General features: G+C 46.6%; 1 protein-coding gene across 3 annotated transcripts in view; it reads left to right on the top strand.

Moving 5' to 3' along the window:
- Positions 1 to 17,805, top strand: part of TENM2 (teneurin transmembrane protein 2) — a 6,300,157-nt gene that overhangs the window by 6,162,515 nt on the left and 119,837 nt on the right. For all 3 annotated transcript variants that reach the window (XM_073589482.1, XM_073589484.1, XM_073589485.1), the window contains one exon: positions 7,874 to 8,170. In XM_073589482.1, the coding sequence (XP_073445583.1) occupies positions 7,874 to 8,170 (297 nt within the window). The remainder of the gene's footprint in view (positions 1 to 7,873; positions 8,171 to 17,805) is intronic.

The following is a 17,805-nucleotide window of genomic DNA, read 5'->3' as shown; positions in this document are numbered from 1 at the left end:
AGGTGGGTAGGCCGACTCTTGGGCGCGGGCACTGGCACAGGGTCCCTCATAGTGCAATCAAGTGTCTCTGACTGTGGTGGTGCACACCCGCCGTCAGACACACCGCCGTACTATGAGGGGCCCAGTGCCAGTACCGACGCCCACGAGTGGGCCCCCCATGCTTGGGCAGGGCCCCACCATTTGCAATCTTTACCTCTCCCTGCTCCTCCGCTGTGTAGTCTGGGCCGTCAAAGCCATACTGTGCCTGACACCATCTGAGCCTGCCTCCTGATGTATAGACATATATTTTGAATGTGTACGCTATCCATACATGTTATCCGGCAATACGGTACCCTTTCTCACCTTTGTGCAATCACGTCCAAGCCATACTTGGCTTAACACCGTCTGAGCCTGCCTCCTGATGTATAGACATATATTTTGAATGTGTACACTATCCATACATGTTATCCGGGGATACGGTACCCTTTCTCACCTTTGTGCAATCACGTGCAAGCCATACTGGGCCTAACACCGTCTGAGCCTGCCTCCTGATGTATAGACATATATTTTGAATGTGTACGCTATCCATACATGTTATCCGGGGATACGGTACCCTTTCTCACCTTTGTGCAATCACGTGCAAGCCATACTGTGCCTGACACCGTCTGAGCCTGCCTCCTGATGTATAGACATATATTTTGAATGTGTACGCTAAACATACATGTTATCCGGGGATACGGTACCCTTTCTCACCTTTGTGCAATCACGTGCAAGCCATACTGGGCCTAACACCGTCTGAGCCTACCTCCTGATGTATAGACATATATTTTGAATGTGTACGCTATCCATACATGTTATCCGGGGATACGGTACCCTTTCTCACCTTTGTGCAATCACGTGCAAGCCATACTGGGCGTGAGAACGGCTGGCGAGTTGTTAAGCAAGCTACAACACCTGTGGCTTGCACACGTAAGTTTTTCATTTTTTCAGGAATGACGGTTAGGCCTAATTCCGGAACTGCGGTTGACCTGCACTTACTGGGAAATCATCGTTCGCGGGTAATAATTGTAATCACAGATCCCCATCACTAACGTTGTTCAGCGGGTTATCTGCACCTGTAAGCGACAAACGCTGGCCTTTTCAGTGTAGCGCACATGCAGCCACGGACATGTAAGGGCATGACACACCAGTTATTGGCCAATCTCATGTGCCAGAGCCTCACGTGTCCCTCTAGTAAGCCGGACTCGGACCGCGGGGCATGACGGAGTCTCGTTCGTTAACGGAATTAAGCTTGCAATGTGTGCATCTTTTCTGTAGCTGGCATGGTTGAGGTTTCCCAGGTGGAGTCGAATTTAACCGTAGGCTCCACTCCTGGTGGTGCCCTTCTCGACATTCCTTTAAGGTTCAGCTTTGCAATCATACTGCCCACGTAAAACAAACACTTTGCCTTCATGAACGCTGTTTGGAGGGTCATGACTCGTGGGAATAACGCCGCCCAATCAGTTAACCTGCTAGAGAGATCCTTCGTTGCTCCCAAGCATGACATCACACTCCCTAGGAGGAAGGTAATGCCACTGTGGCGACCGTACTCCTGGGGGCGACACAAGTGCACTGATGCCCAGCCACTGCTCGATGAATCTGCTGGTACATTGACCCAGACCACTACATTCCCCTCGCACGCTACCCGGCCTGAATCTGACCCTGATGAAACTCAGGTTACCCTTCCCATATACTGTTCCATCTTACACCGTGACAAAGAGGAAGCTGCAGATGAAAGTGCAGGTTCGGCCCACCCGCCATCAGACACACCACCGTACTATCAGGGGCCCTGTGCCAGTGCCGTCGCCAACGAGTGGGCCCCCCCTGCTTGCTCAGGATCACAGCACTTGCAAGGTTGAAATACTGTGCAGTGAGATGGAAGATGGGGACGACGAGGAGTCCAGACTAGTACAGGGATTCCCTAGCGAGGAGACTTATTTCATTGTTTTCAATGTTGGGACAGCAATTTTTGGGGAGCACTATACTCTGGAGAATGATAGATGGGGCCCACCATACACTGGAACATTCCAAAGGTGGACATCAGACACTGGAGCAGCATTTACAGGGCCCATTATACACTAGAGCATTAGAAATGGGGCCCATTATGTTTGGAGCATTATTTGGGCTCATAAGACAGTGGAGCTTCATCCATGGGGACCAACATATACTGTAGCATTATGTGGAGCTCATCATATACTGTTTCAAACATTATATGGGACCAATGATTCTGTATGGAGAAATAGATGGGCCTCGTCATGAGATGTAAAAAGTGAAGTAGTTTTCATTGTACTATACCGCTATTTCTCTGCCGTATCGGAGCATGATGAGTTGTGGTATGTGTTAAAGGGGCGCTCTTTCGCCCAGGGCACATGAAAACCTGCAGCCAGCCCTACCCCCCCACATCTTTAGCCAAATAACCCCCATTTTTCAGTGCATAACTTGTATTATGAAGTTAATTAAGGTTGACAAGCTTAAGTAAGAAGAATTGATGCTTTTGGCATTCAAATGGGCACTGTAGGTGTGTTTCCTGTCCTCCTCTCACTGCCGACTTTTATTCCCCATTGACTTACATTGGGTTTCGTGTTTCAGGACGACCCCGACTTTTCCCTATAATCGGCCGATCTTGCTCGACCCGACTTTTGGAAAAGTCGGGTTTCACGAAACGAAACTCGACCCTAAAAAACCAAAAGTCGCTCAACTCTACTTGTGAGAGTACTCTACAACTCGGGCCTGTGCAATGGGAGGGTCTGAGAAAACTATCCCAAAACTTTGAGAATGTTCCCCTGCCTCTGCTGGGTTGGAGTTGAGTCTCTCTTGCCTGTACTCCTTGGTTGTCCAAGAAACTGTGACCTCTGTCACGTTTTCAGATGGGAATTTTTTTAGTAACTCCACAACAAGGGCTTACTACTGCCCCATTTTAGTAGACCTGTCCACCTCAGGAATAAGCGATAGAAAGTTCTCCTTGTAGCGTGGGTCTAGAAATGTCATCAACCAGTAATGACTGTCACCCAAAATTTTAATTACGCTAGGGTCACGGTCAAGGCAGCATAACATAAACTCAGCCTTGCGTGCCAGACTGCTAACAGGCAAGTCTTCCATGTCCTCACCAAGATGCTCTCCTCCTCCTATTCCTCATCCCTGTCCTAGGGCCATCCATGCTGAACAGACGGTTTGACAGATGTGTATGTACTACCATCTATAACGCATGAAACTAGCTCCTATTCTTCCTACTCCTCTTCCTCATTGTCACCTAATCCACATTGGGATGAGATGAGGCTGGGTTGTATGTATTCGGCCTGTATGATTCTTTGCTCCATCTCATCATGCTCCGCCTGCAATGCATCCTCTTTGATTGTGGATTGTAGATGGACATCAGGTCTTCCTTCAGCCTTCAAAACAATGTTATGTGAGCAGAGAGCGTTTCAGAAGACAGAGAAGCGGGTATGGTGACACTAATTGTGGCGTCACGACCGCTCAACATCTTGGTGGCATCCTCAAAGTTTTGGAGGATGGTACATATGTCTGACATCCATGTCCACTCCTGAGGTCTTATGTGTGGAGTCTCAATGCATGGGGACATCACACATCAGTCGGTGAGATGAAAGCTGCAAATGCTGCTGAAGCACTGCAAGGGCGGCGGAAGCTGTAGCAGATTTTCTAAAATGGGCACACAGGTGGCGCAATTTGACAAGAAGATCAAGTAGGTCCGGGGTAGGTTTTGAGAAACCGTTGAAGCACCAGGTTAAGCACATGGGCCAGGCATGGTACATGTGAGAGCTCACCTTGCCTCAGAGTCGCTACCAAGATCCAGCTATTGTCACACATGACCATTCCTGGCTGTAGGTTTAGCTGTGTCAGCTACAGATCTACCTGCTCTTTCAGAGCTGTCCACAACTAATCAGCATCATGCAGTTTGTCACCTAAGCATATTAGCTTCAGCTCAATCAGTTGCCTCTTGGCTGAGGCAGTATTGCAGTGCTTCCAGCTTGTGACTGATGTGGTCATTTCAGAGATGGATGCTGAAGAGAAGAAGAAGGAGGAGCATGAGGTGCCGGAGCTGTAGACTGTGGGGGCAACCCTGATTGACCTAGGGCCTGCAATCCTCGGCGTTGGGAGAACATGTTCCATCTCTAGGTCTGACTGGGTCCCAGCTTCCACTATGTTAATCCAGTATGCCATCAGCTAGATGTGCCGTCCCTGCCCACAAGCACTTGTCCACTTTTCAGTGATTAGGTGTACTTTCCCAGTAACTGCATTGTTGAGGGCACGGCTAATGTTGTGGGACACGTGCTTGTGTAATATGGGGATGGCACGCCAGGAAAAATAATGGCAGCTGGGGACCAAGTACTGAGGGAAGACCGCCACTGTCAGGTTGGGAAAAGCTTCTGTCTCCACGAGGCAACATTTCGAGTGCAAGCAGTTGAGAAATGTGTAAATTTAATAGCGTGGCCTGTGGGGCATTGGCTGTGTATTTGCTCTTGCGTTCCAAGGACTTAAGTAAGGACAACTGAATGCTGCGCTGGGACAAGGACGTGGACGTGCTTGATGATGGTGCTACTTGAGTGTGTGCAATGACAGGTGGAGGGCAGAGGGCATCTTCGCATGCACCATGAACAGGGAATTAGCTTGCATGCAGAACAGTGGAAGAAGCAGTGGTGTATCCCGCAGACACTGTTCCTGGACCCTGGGGTTCAACCCACAAAATTGGGTTCTTTGCTGCCATGTTCCTGATCATGCTGGTGGTGGTCAGTCTGGTAGTTTTTCTATCCCTGCTGATGCTGGCATGGCACGTGGTCCAAATGGCCTTTTTGGGGTTATCAGCAGAGTCTTCAAAAAACAACCAGACTCGGTAACAATTAACAGTTGTACTGGCAACGTCCGTCATGTTAGTGGTACGTGGAGCGGTTCAACCGCCTTCTGTCTGTGGCCACCATACTGCTTCTTTCTGCCTGTGGGGGTGCTATGCATCCCTTCCCCTGTGTGGTGTTGTCCTAGTTCAGCATGTCCTCCTGCCAGGTTGTGTCAGTTGCTATATCATCCACCTCCTCGCCTTCCACTTCCATGCCCTGGTCCTCCTGACTTTCTTGCAATTGGTTCTCTTCATTTCCCACCATTGTGACATGTTCCCACAGACACCTTCATGTGACCGTGGCTGCTCAAATATTTGGGCATCACTACTACATGCCATCTTCTCTTACCCCACTTCAAGTGGATCAGGTGAGAGTCCCGAATCTATAAATGGAAAATTGAACAGCTCTTTGGAGTGACTAAGTGTGGGATTAGTTGTCTCCATGCACTCGGTATGGTGGGAGGAAGGAGGATCAGGGTGAGGAATATGCAGTGCAGACTCACAGCTACTCAGACTTGACCGCGTGGAAGACACAGTGGTGGTGGTGGCAAAGTGACTGGAAGCATTATCCGCTATCCAACCAACAACCTTTTGTCACTGCTCTGGGTTCAATAGTGGTGTGCTGCTCCGGTCCCCTAGTAATTGGGACAGGAAGGTCGGGCGAGAAGATGTGGATGTTTGTTGTGGCACAATTTCAGCTTGGCTTAGGCCTCTGCATGTGCCACCACCTTCACGTCTAGTTCCTTGTCCCTTGCCACGCACCTTGCCCATTTTAAATGGAGGACAATATTTTGCACAGTCACTAAAATGGCTGAATTTAAAGTAGTTGGCCTGTATTTAACTATTTTTTTCCACAAACTGCTGTCAATAACTTGTATAAGACACTCCAACAAAATTTTACAGTAGCCCAGAAATGGCAGAATTTTCTGCACACTCAGATGTGATCCCTGTGATGGCCAAACCCCTGTTTAAAATAAATGCCCTGTAGGTAGCTATTTTTTTTGTCAGCAAAATGGTGTCAATAACTTCTATAAGACACTTCAACAAAATTTTACAGTAGCCCAGAAATGGCAGAGTTTTCTGTGCACTCAGATGTGATCACTGTGATGGCCATACCCCTGTTTAAAATAGCTTGATTTTCAAGCTATAATATGGAAATCATCCAGGCTGGCTGTATTCTGCAGTGCCAACAAATAAATGGAGCAAAAAAACGGTGTGCTCCAGATGACTTTTGAAGAAAATAATCAGGATTAAGATGCAACAAAAATTTATTCCTGGCCCCTGATACCTGGGGCTATGTATATATGGTAAATGTCTGTAATAGACAGCAGCAGTCATTACTGGAATGGACCCTGTTGCTATATGCAATGAAGTCTGCCACATACACTGCCTGCCTACCTAGCACTGTTATCTATACACTTTGATTAGTCTTCAGAAGGACTGTTGGTTTAGATTGTTTTGTGTATGAAAGATGGTATACCCACACTAACTAAAACAACACTAAATGTGCCCCTAGCTCTGCAGCAACTCTCCCTACACTGCCTAAGTCTGGAGCAGACTGTGAAGAGCACGGCACCGCCCAGTTTCCTATAGACCTGATGACGCTGTGCGGCCAGCCAATCACTGTAATGTCACAACCTACATGGCTGTAGCATTACAGTGTGTGGCAGACAATCCCTGCATGTTGATTGGCTCTGTAAAACATGCAGGGTGGGGACCCGAGCTCCCACCACGCAACCCCGGAAATTCTTGGTGCTCACAGAGCATCTCGAGCAGTGAGATGCTCTGGCGATCACCGAATACTTACGAGCACCAGAGCATTTTAGCGCTTGCTCATGACTAATGGTTAACATTAACATCAAATACGCAATGTATTTGTACCACATGTATGTTAAATAAAACCATAGTCAATGTACATACTGGGAAATGGGAGATCAGCTATAAGAAACTGGTTAGCCATAATGTGGCTATTACTGTTCTTAGCAAAAGTAGGCGTCAATATTTTTTTTTGTTTTGACTCCATGTATAATTAATTTGACATGGTAATTATGCCATGCAGCTTTACTTCCTTTACATATCACAATGAAAATGCTCAATTAAGTAAGGAAACTTCTCATAAGCTTTATTCTCTTTAATCATGTGTATGCATTCTTTTGTGAAATGTTACAGGAGGCTATGTTTCAGTGTGTTCAGGAAGGACAACTGTAAAACACTTTTCATAGAAAAGTAGTTGGTAGACGCAAAATGAAAGCATAATACAGCATCCCACAGTGGACTAGAGAGAAGAGCAGATTAACTTTTGATTTGAGAATATCACTGAAGACTGAGTGGGAGTTAAGTTTTCAGCTTTAGAAAAACCTTCTTTTAATGTGAAATGTTTAATACATCATTAGTGAGGATAATGTCAGCATTGCAAACTAATAACATGATATCTCCATCAGATCACCATAAGAAAAACCTGATAATAAAGGGGTGTTCTGGAAGTAAAAAATGCCCTGGATGGTAAAACAATTGAATTATTAATATATTTACTTTTGGAGTCTTTTACAGTTAATAACAAAGTTTAATTCCTTGAAATGTGCAATAATTGCCCACTGTAGTGACATCATTATGGTGGACATGTCACTGCAGCAGGCTGAGACTAGTCAGCCAATAAAAGTACAAGTATACTGGGGGATCTCAACTGTGGAGGGAAACCACAAATAATTCTAGAAAGAATTATATTATTTGATCATCTCATCTGATTTTTTAACCTAGCAAAACCTATGTAATGCACTATCTCTATCCAAATATCATAATGATAATTTAATTAGAAATCAGCTGCTAAATTAACCTTCCTAGTTAAATAATTGTAAAGATTTCATGATTAAATTTGTATCATCGGTTTATGTAAATGCCAGACTATTGAAACATTGGATCTCATCATATAAAGGAAAATGCTAATAAACTTTATAAACAGATTTGTTTTCCACATGCAAAATTATGTTTTTATTTTTTTTCTCTTAGGTGCATGGTAGGAACTTGCTGTCAATTGATTTTGACAGAAATTCTCATACAGAAAAAATATATGATGATCACCGGAAGTTTACGCTAAGAATTGTCTATGATCAGTTAGGACGACCACTTTTGTGGCTTCCAAGCAGTGGACTTGCACCTGTTAATGTGTCTTATTTCTTCAATGGTCGCTTATCTGGACTTCAGCGTGGAGCAATGAGTGAAAGAACTGAGATGGATAAACAGGGTAGAATTATTTCTCGTGCTTTTGCAGATGGAAAGACATGGAGTTATACATATCTTGAAAAGGTAAGAGGTGATTGCTCATCAAGTGTAGTAACTAAAGGACACATGTCAGTTGCATTCATGCTGCCTGAACCGTGCTCTGCATAAGGCTGGAGTCACACTTAATGTATTAAAAATCGGCACGATTCTCTCGGTCGAGAGTGACACAAATGCTCTCCGTATGGTCATCCATGTGTAATGCGTTTGCAATGCGATGTTGCGATTTTCTCACACCTGTGTATTTGTATGACATCCCTATGACATGCATATGGCTTTACATTTCTCCCTGATTTTCCCCATTGAATTTAATCGCTCAATGGGCTGAAATGAGGAAAATGTGTGCATATTTCTCTCAATCACACAGATGGTTCGTGTGGTGTCTGAGTTTTTCTCGCACCCATAGACTTTGCATTGGAGAGGCTCGGATGATATACGCATACAATCGCAGCATGCTGTGATTTCACTCGCACGCTGAATACGTCCGAGAAAAAAAACCGTGGTCTGAATGCTATGCAAAGTTTTATCGCATAGCACTTGTCTGTATTCAATGCTAGTGTGACTCTGGACTAATGGCTCATACTCACTTGCGAGAGACTCGCACGATTCTCGTGTGAGTGAATAATACAGAAACAGAGGTCAGACAGGCACAAATTGACTCTGTCTGCCTCGTCAAGGGGATCTACCTAAGTTCTGTTTTCCAGTTGTTCCGATAGAAGCCCCAATGTCAAGACCAGGAGCTTTATCTTGCCAAAATGCTAGTGTGACTGGGACCTGTAATGTCAACCAGTATGGCAGCATGGGTGTGACATCAATCTATATTTTAACTGTGAAAACAGAGAGATGGAGGACAAAAGGAAAAGTCAGCTCACCACATTAAATTGCACTGTGGTTTGATGTAGATCATCGCACGTCTGTGACGTGGAACCTAAACAAGCAGAAAAAAAGGGGAAATTATTCTCCAGCAATGATAGGTTTAGTAAATTAAAAATAAAAAAAATCTTCATTTAGGTATTATTGAAATAGACTGGTCACCAAAGAAATCCAGGGTACACAGCAGATGCTTTTCAGATACAAGCATTAATAATGGTATGTCGCTTGTTGATATTTTAACTACCCTTCAACCTGATCCTAGTATTGACTCGGCTTCCTGATTATTTTCTGTAAGGCTACTTTCACACATCAGGTTTTCGGCGTCAGGCGCGATCCGGCGTCGTGCCGGAACGCCGGATCCGGCAAATGTTTAGTAAAACCGGATGTGACGGATCCGGTTTTCTGCCGGATCCGTCTTTTTCTTGACAGACAAAACCGGATCCGTCTCATCCGGTTCATCCGTTTTTCTATCCGTTTTTCGACGGATTACGCCGGATCCGGTTTTTAAAATTGACCCTTGTGGCCTTCCGAACGGGATTGGCTACTGGAAAACTATATATAGCATGTTCCTACAGCCCTTCTTTGACAGGTTGTAGAGGAGAAAGTGCAGGTTGGAGAGAAGAGCAAGTTACCGGCGAAGATGGATGTTGTCATTGGAAATATTTTGAAGAATTTGGCGGATTTTACAGCGGAGGCGAATCGTTTGAGGGTGATTGTTCTGGAGAAGGAGAGAGCGAGACAGCAGCGCATCAGGCATCGTAGACGACGTTTGTGGATCCACCCCATCACAGCCAAGAGAATGACGCGTGGGGTCTATTCTACACTATGCATGGACCTTCGACGAAACCCGGATAAATTTTTTGGATATGTTAGGATGAAAATGGAGAATTTTGATTACTTGGTGGAGCGCATTGCACACCTCATAAGAAAAGCGGACACCTATTGCCGCTTCTCCGTTTCACCCGCAGAGCGTCTGATGGTGACTTTAAGGTAAGCCACATTTATTGGATATGATCGCATCAGAGCACACTTTCACTGCAATCTTGTTGGTGGTAATTTGTATCTCCAAGTGTTAGGTCAGTTTTGGTATGTAATGCTGTGATTTAAAACTAATTTATTGTTTGTTAATTCCCCACAGATTTCTTGCAACTGGAGAATCCCTTTCGTCACTGCATTTCCAGTACAGACTCGGGATTTCCACCATATCTGGAATTGTGAAGTACACATGCCGTGCACTGTGGGACTCCTTAGCTGAAGAGTTTTTACCAGAGCCCACAACAGAGAGGTGGATTGAAATTCCTGACAAGTTTCAACAGATATGTCAGTTTCCAAACTGCTTGGGCGCTGTGGACGGGAAACATATCCGCATTGTAAAGCCAGCTGGATCTGGATCGGAATATTTCAATTCCAAGAAATATTTTTCAATTGTCCTCATGGCCATCGCTGACGCGGAATACAAATTTATTGCGGTTGATATTGGGGCCTATGGCCGCTCCAATGACTCTCAAGTTTTCAAACTGTCTGCCATGGGGCGTAAACTGTATGGAAACACCTTCCAGTTCCCACCACCTAGACCGCTGCCGCAAACATCTGGTCCACCTATGCCATTTGTCTGTGTAGGGGATGAAGCCTTCCAGCTGTCAGAACACCTTTTGAAACCGTACTCTAGCAGAGGATTGACAAGACCAAAACGCATTTTTAATTACCGCCTTACAAGAGCAAGAAGAATGGTTGAATGTACCTTTGGTATTCTGACAGCCAAATGGCGGGTCCTATTGACTGCGATCAACCTCAAGACAGAAACTGTGGACGAGGTGATCAAAGCGTAAGTGGTACTCCACAATTTTGTTATATGCAAGGAACCCATTTCCATTGAGGACACCTCTGAAGAAACCACCTTGCAAGATTACCATGACATTACCACTAGAAGTTCTGTGACGGTTTCAGTAATGAGGGACAATTTTGCACTATACTTTATGTCACCTCAAGGCAGAGTACACTGGCAGGATGACAGAGTGTGAAAGATTTGTGCCCTAACCAAACTTGTGTACCTTCTGTACCAACAGTATATACCTTTGCCAACCAAAGTTGGCTATCTTGTCATGGTCTCTATTTTTAGCTTTAGGCCACAGGTGTGTACCTGGTTGTGTTTTATGCAAAGTATTTCACCTTTTAACAAAAGTTGTGTACATTGTTAGGAAATCACCAACAATAAACACAACTTTTTAGGTGAAATACTTTGCTTCAAACACAACCAGGAACACAACTGTGGCAAAAAGCTAAAATTTACCCACAGTTATATACCTAGTTTTGAATACCATTTCACCTTTTAAATACCCTGTATTTAACCTTTTTCGCCGCAGAAAGAAATGACAGACAACCAGTGTAAAATAATTTAACTTTTATTGAAAAATGTTTTTTTTAGTAAACTTTTTTAAAATTTTAATAAACATGTTTAATAAAAATTTGAAACTATAAAACTGAAACCATAAAACTGGTCATTTTTATTTAAATACACACATTATAATTCTGTGTAGTGTGTGGTGGAAATACTGCTGTAGGGGCTGCGGGACACTTCGACACTGGGAGTGTGGAGAGAGGACTGGGATCGTGGTGGGGAAGGAACAGTTAGAGGTGAAGGTGTGGAAAAAACTACAGAATGGGTGGACATGTGGGAAGCAGAAGAGGTGGTGGGTGGTGGAGTGGAGGGTTGGGCAGGGACTGTAGGAGCAGATGATGTTGATGGCAAGTTGTATGGGGAAGGAGTTTGGTACGGGGCAGGTTGCTGGAAGTGGGGAGATGTCTGGTACGGGGCAGGTTGCTGGAAGTGGGGAGATGTCTGGTACGGGGCAGGTTGCTGGAAGTGTGGAGATGTCTGGTACGGGGCAGGTTGCTGGAAGTGGGGAGATGTCTGGTACTGGGGAGGTTGCTGGTACTGGGGAGTTTGCAGGTACTGTGGAGGTTGCTGGTACTGGTGAGGTTGCTGGTGCTGGGGAGGTTGCTGGTGCTGGGGAGGTGGCTGGTGCTGGGGAGGTGGATGGTGCTGGGGAGGTGGATGGTGCTGGGGAGGTGGATGGTGCTGGGGAGGTGGATGGTATGTAATAGGAGGGGGAGGATGGAAAGTGGCTGGAGGTGGATGGTATGTAATAGGAGGGGGAGGATGGAAAGTGGCTGGAGGGGGTGTAGATGTAATAGGAGGGGGAGGATGGAAAGTGGCTGGAGGGGGTGTAGATGTAATAGGAGGGGGAGGATGGAAAGTGGCTGGAGGGGGTGCAGGTGGAGGAACTACTGTGGTGGGAGGAGGAGGAGGTTGGGAGGTAACTTGCTGGAGAGCAGCGTGGCATGAATGCATTACATGCATCTGCTGGGCAGGAGAGAGCGTTTCCATGCGCTCCACAACAGACCTGAAAAAGGTGTGGTTTGGCGAAGATCTTGCTTCTGAATGCATGGTTTGCAGAAGTGTCTTCACCTCCAGAATGCTGGAGTTGATCTGCTGATAGCCTGCGGAGATTTGCTCTGGCAAGACTTTTAGACAGTTCTGGAAAGATGCATTCAGATGCAAGAACTCTGGCGCATAAATCTTTTCCTGACCCCTCTGCCGCTGCCGCCCAGTACCCGCAGGTGTACTAGAGGTGGCAGGGGCAGAAGGGTGGGGTAAAGGGAAAGCGATCTCCTCACCAGCAGCTTCATGTAATGTAGGCGGCCACGATGCTCCTGCGCTGGTGGATGGGACAGATGGGTCGAATGTGTTGGAAGGCTGGGAAGGTGCAGATGTACCGGGGCGGTCGAAGTGTCCCTCGGTGCCGGTCTCCTCAGGGATCGCCTCAGAAGGGTCCAATCGTGCCGGCTCCCGAGTGCTGCTCACCATGCTGTGGAATAAAGAGAAAAAAAAACAATTAAAATACTGACATGGTATGGCCCTGGCTGAAAAAAAAATTTACATCTAACATTTTTTTTCACATTTGGTGTGTAATATTTACCTTCTGGTGACCATTGTTTCCCGGAGGAACGACAGGGCTTCTGCGTACTTGTACTTGCTCCTGCGTCCTCCAGATCCACTCGGGGCCCGCATCTCTTTATTGAACTCCTTCTTGAAACGATCTCTCACAGACCGCCACCGATTCACAATTCTGTTCCCTGAAACGAGAAAGGAGTGGTTAGTATACAACATCAGTGTTTCCCAAACTCCAGTCCTCATGGTCCCCAGGGGTCATGTTTTCAGGATTTCCATAGTAAATAGAAATCCTGAACACATGATCCGTGGGGACCACGAGGACTGGAGTTCGGGAAACACTGGTTTAAATCAAGCAACCGGTACTGTATATACTTACGCTCTGTAATCTGTGCCCGAACATCGTGGTCCTCCCAGCGGCCCACAAGGAGTGAACAGATTTCCTCCCAGAGTCGTCGGGTAACGATCAGGTCAGCGTGGCGGCGGTCAGCCATATTCCAAAGCGGCTCCCTTTCTCTGACGAGATCGATGAGGCGGTCCACATCAATCCCTCCATCCTCAACGTCAGAGTCGGGAGCACGCTGTGAAGGCTGTTAAAGAAAAAGACAAAAATAACATAATTAGCCTCCACAAAAGAAATGAAATAAAAAGTGCAAAAAAACAAAGCAAAAATATTTATACTTACACGCTGGTGACCGCCGCGTTGCTGTCGCCGACGACCCTGGGAGGCACTGCGAGCACCTCTTGGCCAAGCACCAGATTGGGAAGACTAGAGAAGAAAACAAAAAAAGTTATGTCTTTGGATGTAGGCATTTGTTTGCTGTGTGTGGTCTGCAGAACATTGTTTTCTATGTGTTGTGTGTAGTGTGATGTTGTGTTTCTGCGTTTGATGCAAAAAACTTACCAATTGTGAGCCCACTCCAGGTGTCTGTCCACCCCTTCCTTCTTCTTCTGGGAGCTCCTCTTCATCTTGTGATTCCTGTTTTGAAATAAAAGGCCATGAATAGACATATATTACAGAGAAGATGGATTTTGGAAATAAAAACTTACCGTCAAACGCTGACGATGCGAGGGAGGGCTCCCAGAAGATGATGTGCTGTCTTCCTGGTGGCCACACTCCATGCCTGTGGGTGGTGTTCCAGCTGCTGCCATTGCTGCTGCTGCTGCTGCATCTATTGGGCGGCTGTTGAATAAAGAGAAACAAAGGGCCAATGAATATCTTGATATTCAATAGCCCTAGTTTGGAGGCCTCTTTCACACATCAGGTTTTCGCCGTCAGGCGCGATCCGGCGCTTTTGACAGAAACCGGATCCGGCGAAATGCAATGCCGGATCCGGTTTCCCCCCCATTGACTTGCATTTGCGCCGGATCGCGCTGGATGGCCATGCGTTTCATCCGGTTTTCGCCGGATCCGGCAATGTGTCGCAATGTGTCGCGATCCGGCGTCTGGAAAAAACGTCTACTGTAACGTTTTTTGTCTCCGGCGAAAAAGCCGGACACGCCGGATCCGGCGCGTCCGGCTTTTTCACACAATGAAAGCCTATGAGCGCCGCAATGCGCCGGATCCGGCGAAAGCCTGATCCGGCGGCCGGATCCAGTTTTTTGGTCTGAGCATGCTCAGTAGCTCTGCCCACAAGACATATATAAAAGCAAGACAGTGGGACCCACAGTCACACCCAACATGCCACCCAAGACAGCAACCAGGCGCAGGAGAAGGCAGGAGACATCTGCAGCAGCACCATCAGCACCACCCCAATTGGAGCAGCATGCTGAACAACGGGAGGGGAGTCCAGCAGCAGATGAGAGACGGTAATTATCAAATCACCCATTCCTCCAAACTAGGGCTATTGAATATCAAGATATTCATTGGCCCTTTGTTTCTCTTTATTCAACAGCCGCCCAATAGATGCAGCAGCAGCAGCAGCAGCAATGGCAGCAGCTGGAACACCACCCACAGGCATGGAGTGTGGCCACCAGGAAGACAGCACATCATCTTCTGGGAGCCCTCCCTCGCATCGTCAGCGTTTGACGGTAAGTTTTTATTTCCAAAATCCATCTTCTCTGTAATATATGTCTATTCATGGCCTTTTATTTCAAAACAGGAATCACAAGATGAAGAGGAGCTCCCAGAAGAAGAAGGAAGGGGTGGACAGACACCTGGAGTGGGCTCACAATTGGTAAGTTTTTTGCATCAAACGCAGAAACACAACATCACACTACACACAACACATAGAAAACAATGTTCTGCAGACCACACACAGCAAACAAATGCCTACATCCAAAGACATAACTTTTTTTGTTTTCTTCTCTAGTCTTCCCAATCTGGTGCTTGGCCAAGAGGTGCTCGCAGTGCCTCCCAGGGTCGTCGGTGACAGCAACGCGGCGGTCACCAGCGTGTAAGTATAAATATTTTTGCTTTGTTTTTTTGCACTTTTTATTTCATTTCTTTTGTGGAGGCTAATTATGTTATTTTTGTCTTTTTCTTTAACAGCCTTAACAGCGTGCTCCCGACTCTGACGTTGAGGATGGAGGGATTGATGTGGACCGCCTCATCGATCTCGTCAGAGAAAGGGAGCCGCTCTGGAATATGGCTGACCGCCGCCACGCTGACCTGATCGTTACCCGACGACTCTGGGAGGAAATCTGTTCGCTCCTTGTGGGCCGCTGGGAGGACCTCGATGTTCGGGCCCAGATTACAGAGCGTAAGTATACACAGTACCGGTTGCTTGATTTAAACCAGTGTTTCCCGAACTCCAGTCCTCGTGGTCCCCACGGATCATGTGTTCAGGATTTCTATTTACTATGGAAATCCTGAAAACATGACCCCTGGGGACCATGAGGACTGGAGTTTGGGAAACACTGATGTTGTATACTAACCACTCCTTTCTCGTTTCAGGGAACAGAATTGTGAATCGGTGGCGGTCTGTGAGAGATCGTTTCAAGAAGGAGTTCAATAAAGAGATGCGGGCCCCGAGTGGATCTGGAGGACGCAGGAGCAAGTACAAGTACGCAGAAGCCCTGTCGTTCCTCCGGGAAACAATGGTAACCAGAAGGTAAATATTACACACCACATGTGAAAAAAATGTTAGATGTAAATTTTTTTTTCAGCCAGGGCCATACCATGTCAGTATTTTAATTGTTTTTTTTTCTCTTTATTCCACAGCACGGTGAGCAGCACTCGGGAGCCGGCACGATTGGACCCTTCTGAGGCGATCCCTGAGGAGACCGGCACCGAGGGACACTTCGACCGCCCCGGTACATCTGCACCTTCCCAGCCTTCCAACACATTCGACCCATCTGTCCCATCCACCAGCACAGGAGCATCGTGGCCGCCTACATTACATGAAGCTGCTGGTGAGGAGATCGCTTTCCCTTTACCCCACCCTTCTGCCCCTGCCACCTCTAGTACACCTGCGGGTACTGAGCGGCAGAGGGGTCAGGAAAAGACTTATGCGCCAGAGTTCTTGCATCTGAATGCATCTTTCCAGAACTGTCTAAAAGTCTTGTCAGAGCAAATCTCCGCAGGCTATCAGCAGATCAACTCCAGCATTCTGGAGGTGAAGACACTTCTGCAAACCATGCATTCAGAAGCAAGATCTTCGCCAAACCACACCTTTTTCAGGTCTGTTGTGGAGCGCATGGAAACGCTCTCTCCTGCCCAGCAGATGCATGTAATGCATTCATGCCACGCTGCTCTCCAGAAAGTTACCTCCCAACCTCCTCCTCCTCCCACCACAGTAGTTCCTCCACCTGCACCCCCTCCAGCCACTTTCCATCCTCCCCCTCCTATTACATCTACACCCCCTCCAGCCACTTTCCATCCTCCCCCTCCTATTACATCTACACCCCCTCCAGCCACTTTCCATCCTCCCCCTCCTATTACATACCATCCACCTCCAGCCACTTTCCATCCTCCCCCTCCTATTACATACCATCCACCTCCCCAGCACCATCCACCTCCCCAGCACCAGCCACCTCCCCAGCACCAGCAACCTCCCCAGCACCAGCAACCTCACCAGTACCAGCAACCTCCACAGTACCTGCAAACTCCCCAGTACCAGCAACCTCCCCAGTACCAGACATCTCCCCACTTCCAGCAACCTGCCCCGTACCAGACATCTCCCCACTTCCAGCAACCTGCCCCGTACCAGACATCTCCCCACTTCCAGCAACCTGCCCCGTACCAGATATCTCCCCACTTCCAGCAACCTGCCCCGTACCAAACTCCTTCCCCATACAACTTGCCATCAACATCATCTGCTCCTACAGTCCCTGCCCAACCCTCCACTCCACCACCCACCACCTCTTCTGCTTCCCACATGTCCACCCATTCTGTAGTTTTTTCCACACCTTCACCTCTAACTGTTCCTTCCCCACCACGATCCCAGTCCTCTCTCCACACTCCCAGTGTCGAAGTGTCCCGCAGCCCCTACAGCAGTATTTCCACCACACACTACACAGAATTATAATGTGTGTATTTAAATAAAAATGACCAGTTTTATGGTTTCAGTTTTATAGTTTCAAATTTTTATTAAACATGTTTATTAAAATTTTAAAAAGTTTACTAAAAAAAACATTTTTCAATAAAAGTTAAATTATTTTACACTGGTTGTCTGTCATTTCTTTCTGCGGCGAAAAAGGTTAAATACAGGGTATTTAAAAGGTGAAATGGTATTCAAAACTAGGTATATAACTGTGGGTAAATTTTAGCTTTTTGCCACAGTTGTGTTCCTGGTTGTGTTTGAAGCAAAGTATTTCACCTAAAAAGTTGTGTTTATTGTTGGTGATTTCCTAACAATGTACACAACTTTTGTTAAAAGGTGAAATACTTTGCATA

This window comes from Dendrobates tinctorius, unplaced genomic scaffold (genome assembly GCF_039654945.1).
Source record: "Dendrobates tinctorius isolate UK_male_01 unplaced genomic scaffold, ASM3965494v1 ptg000108l, whole genome shotgun sequence".
Classification (NCBI taxonomy): domain Eukaryota; kingdom Metazoa; phylum Chordata; class Amphibia; order Anura; family Dendrobatidae; genus Dendrobates; species Dendrobates tinctorius.
This window is presented reverse-complemented; position numbering and strand designations above follow the sequence as displayed.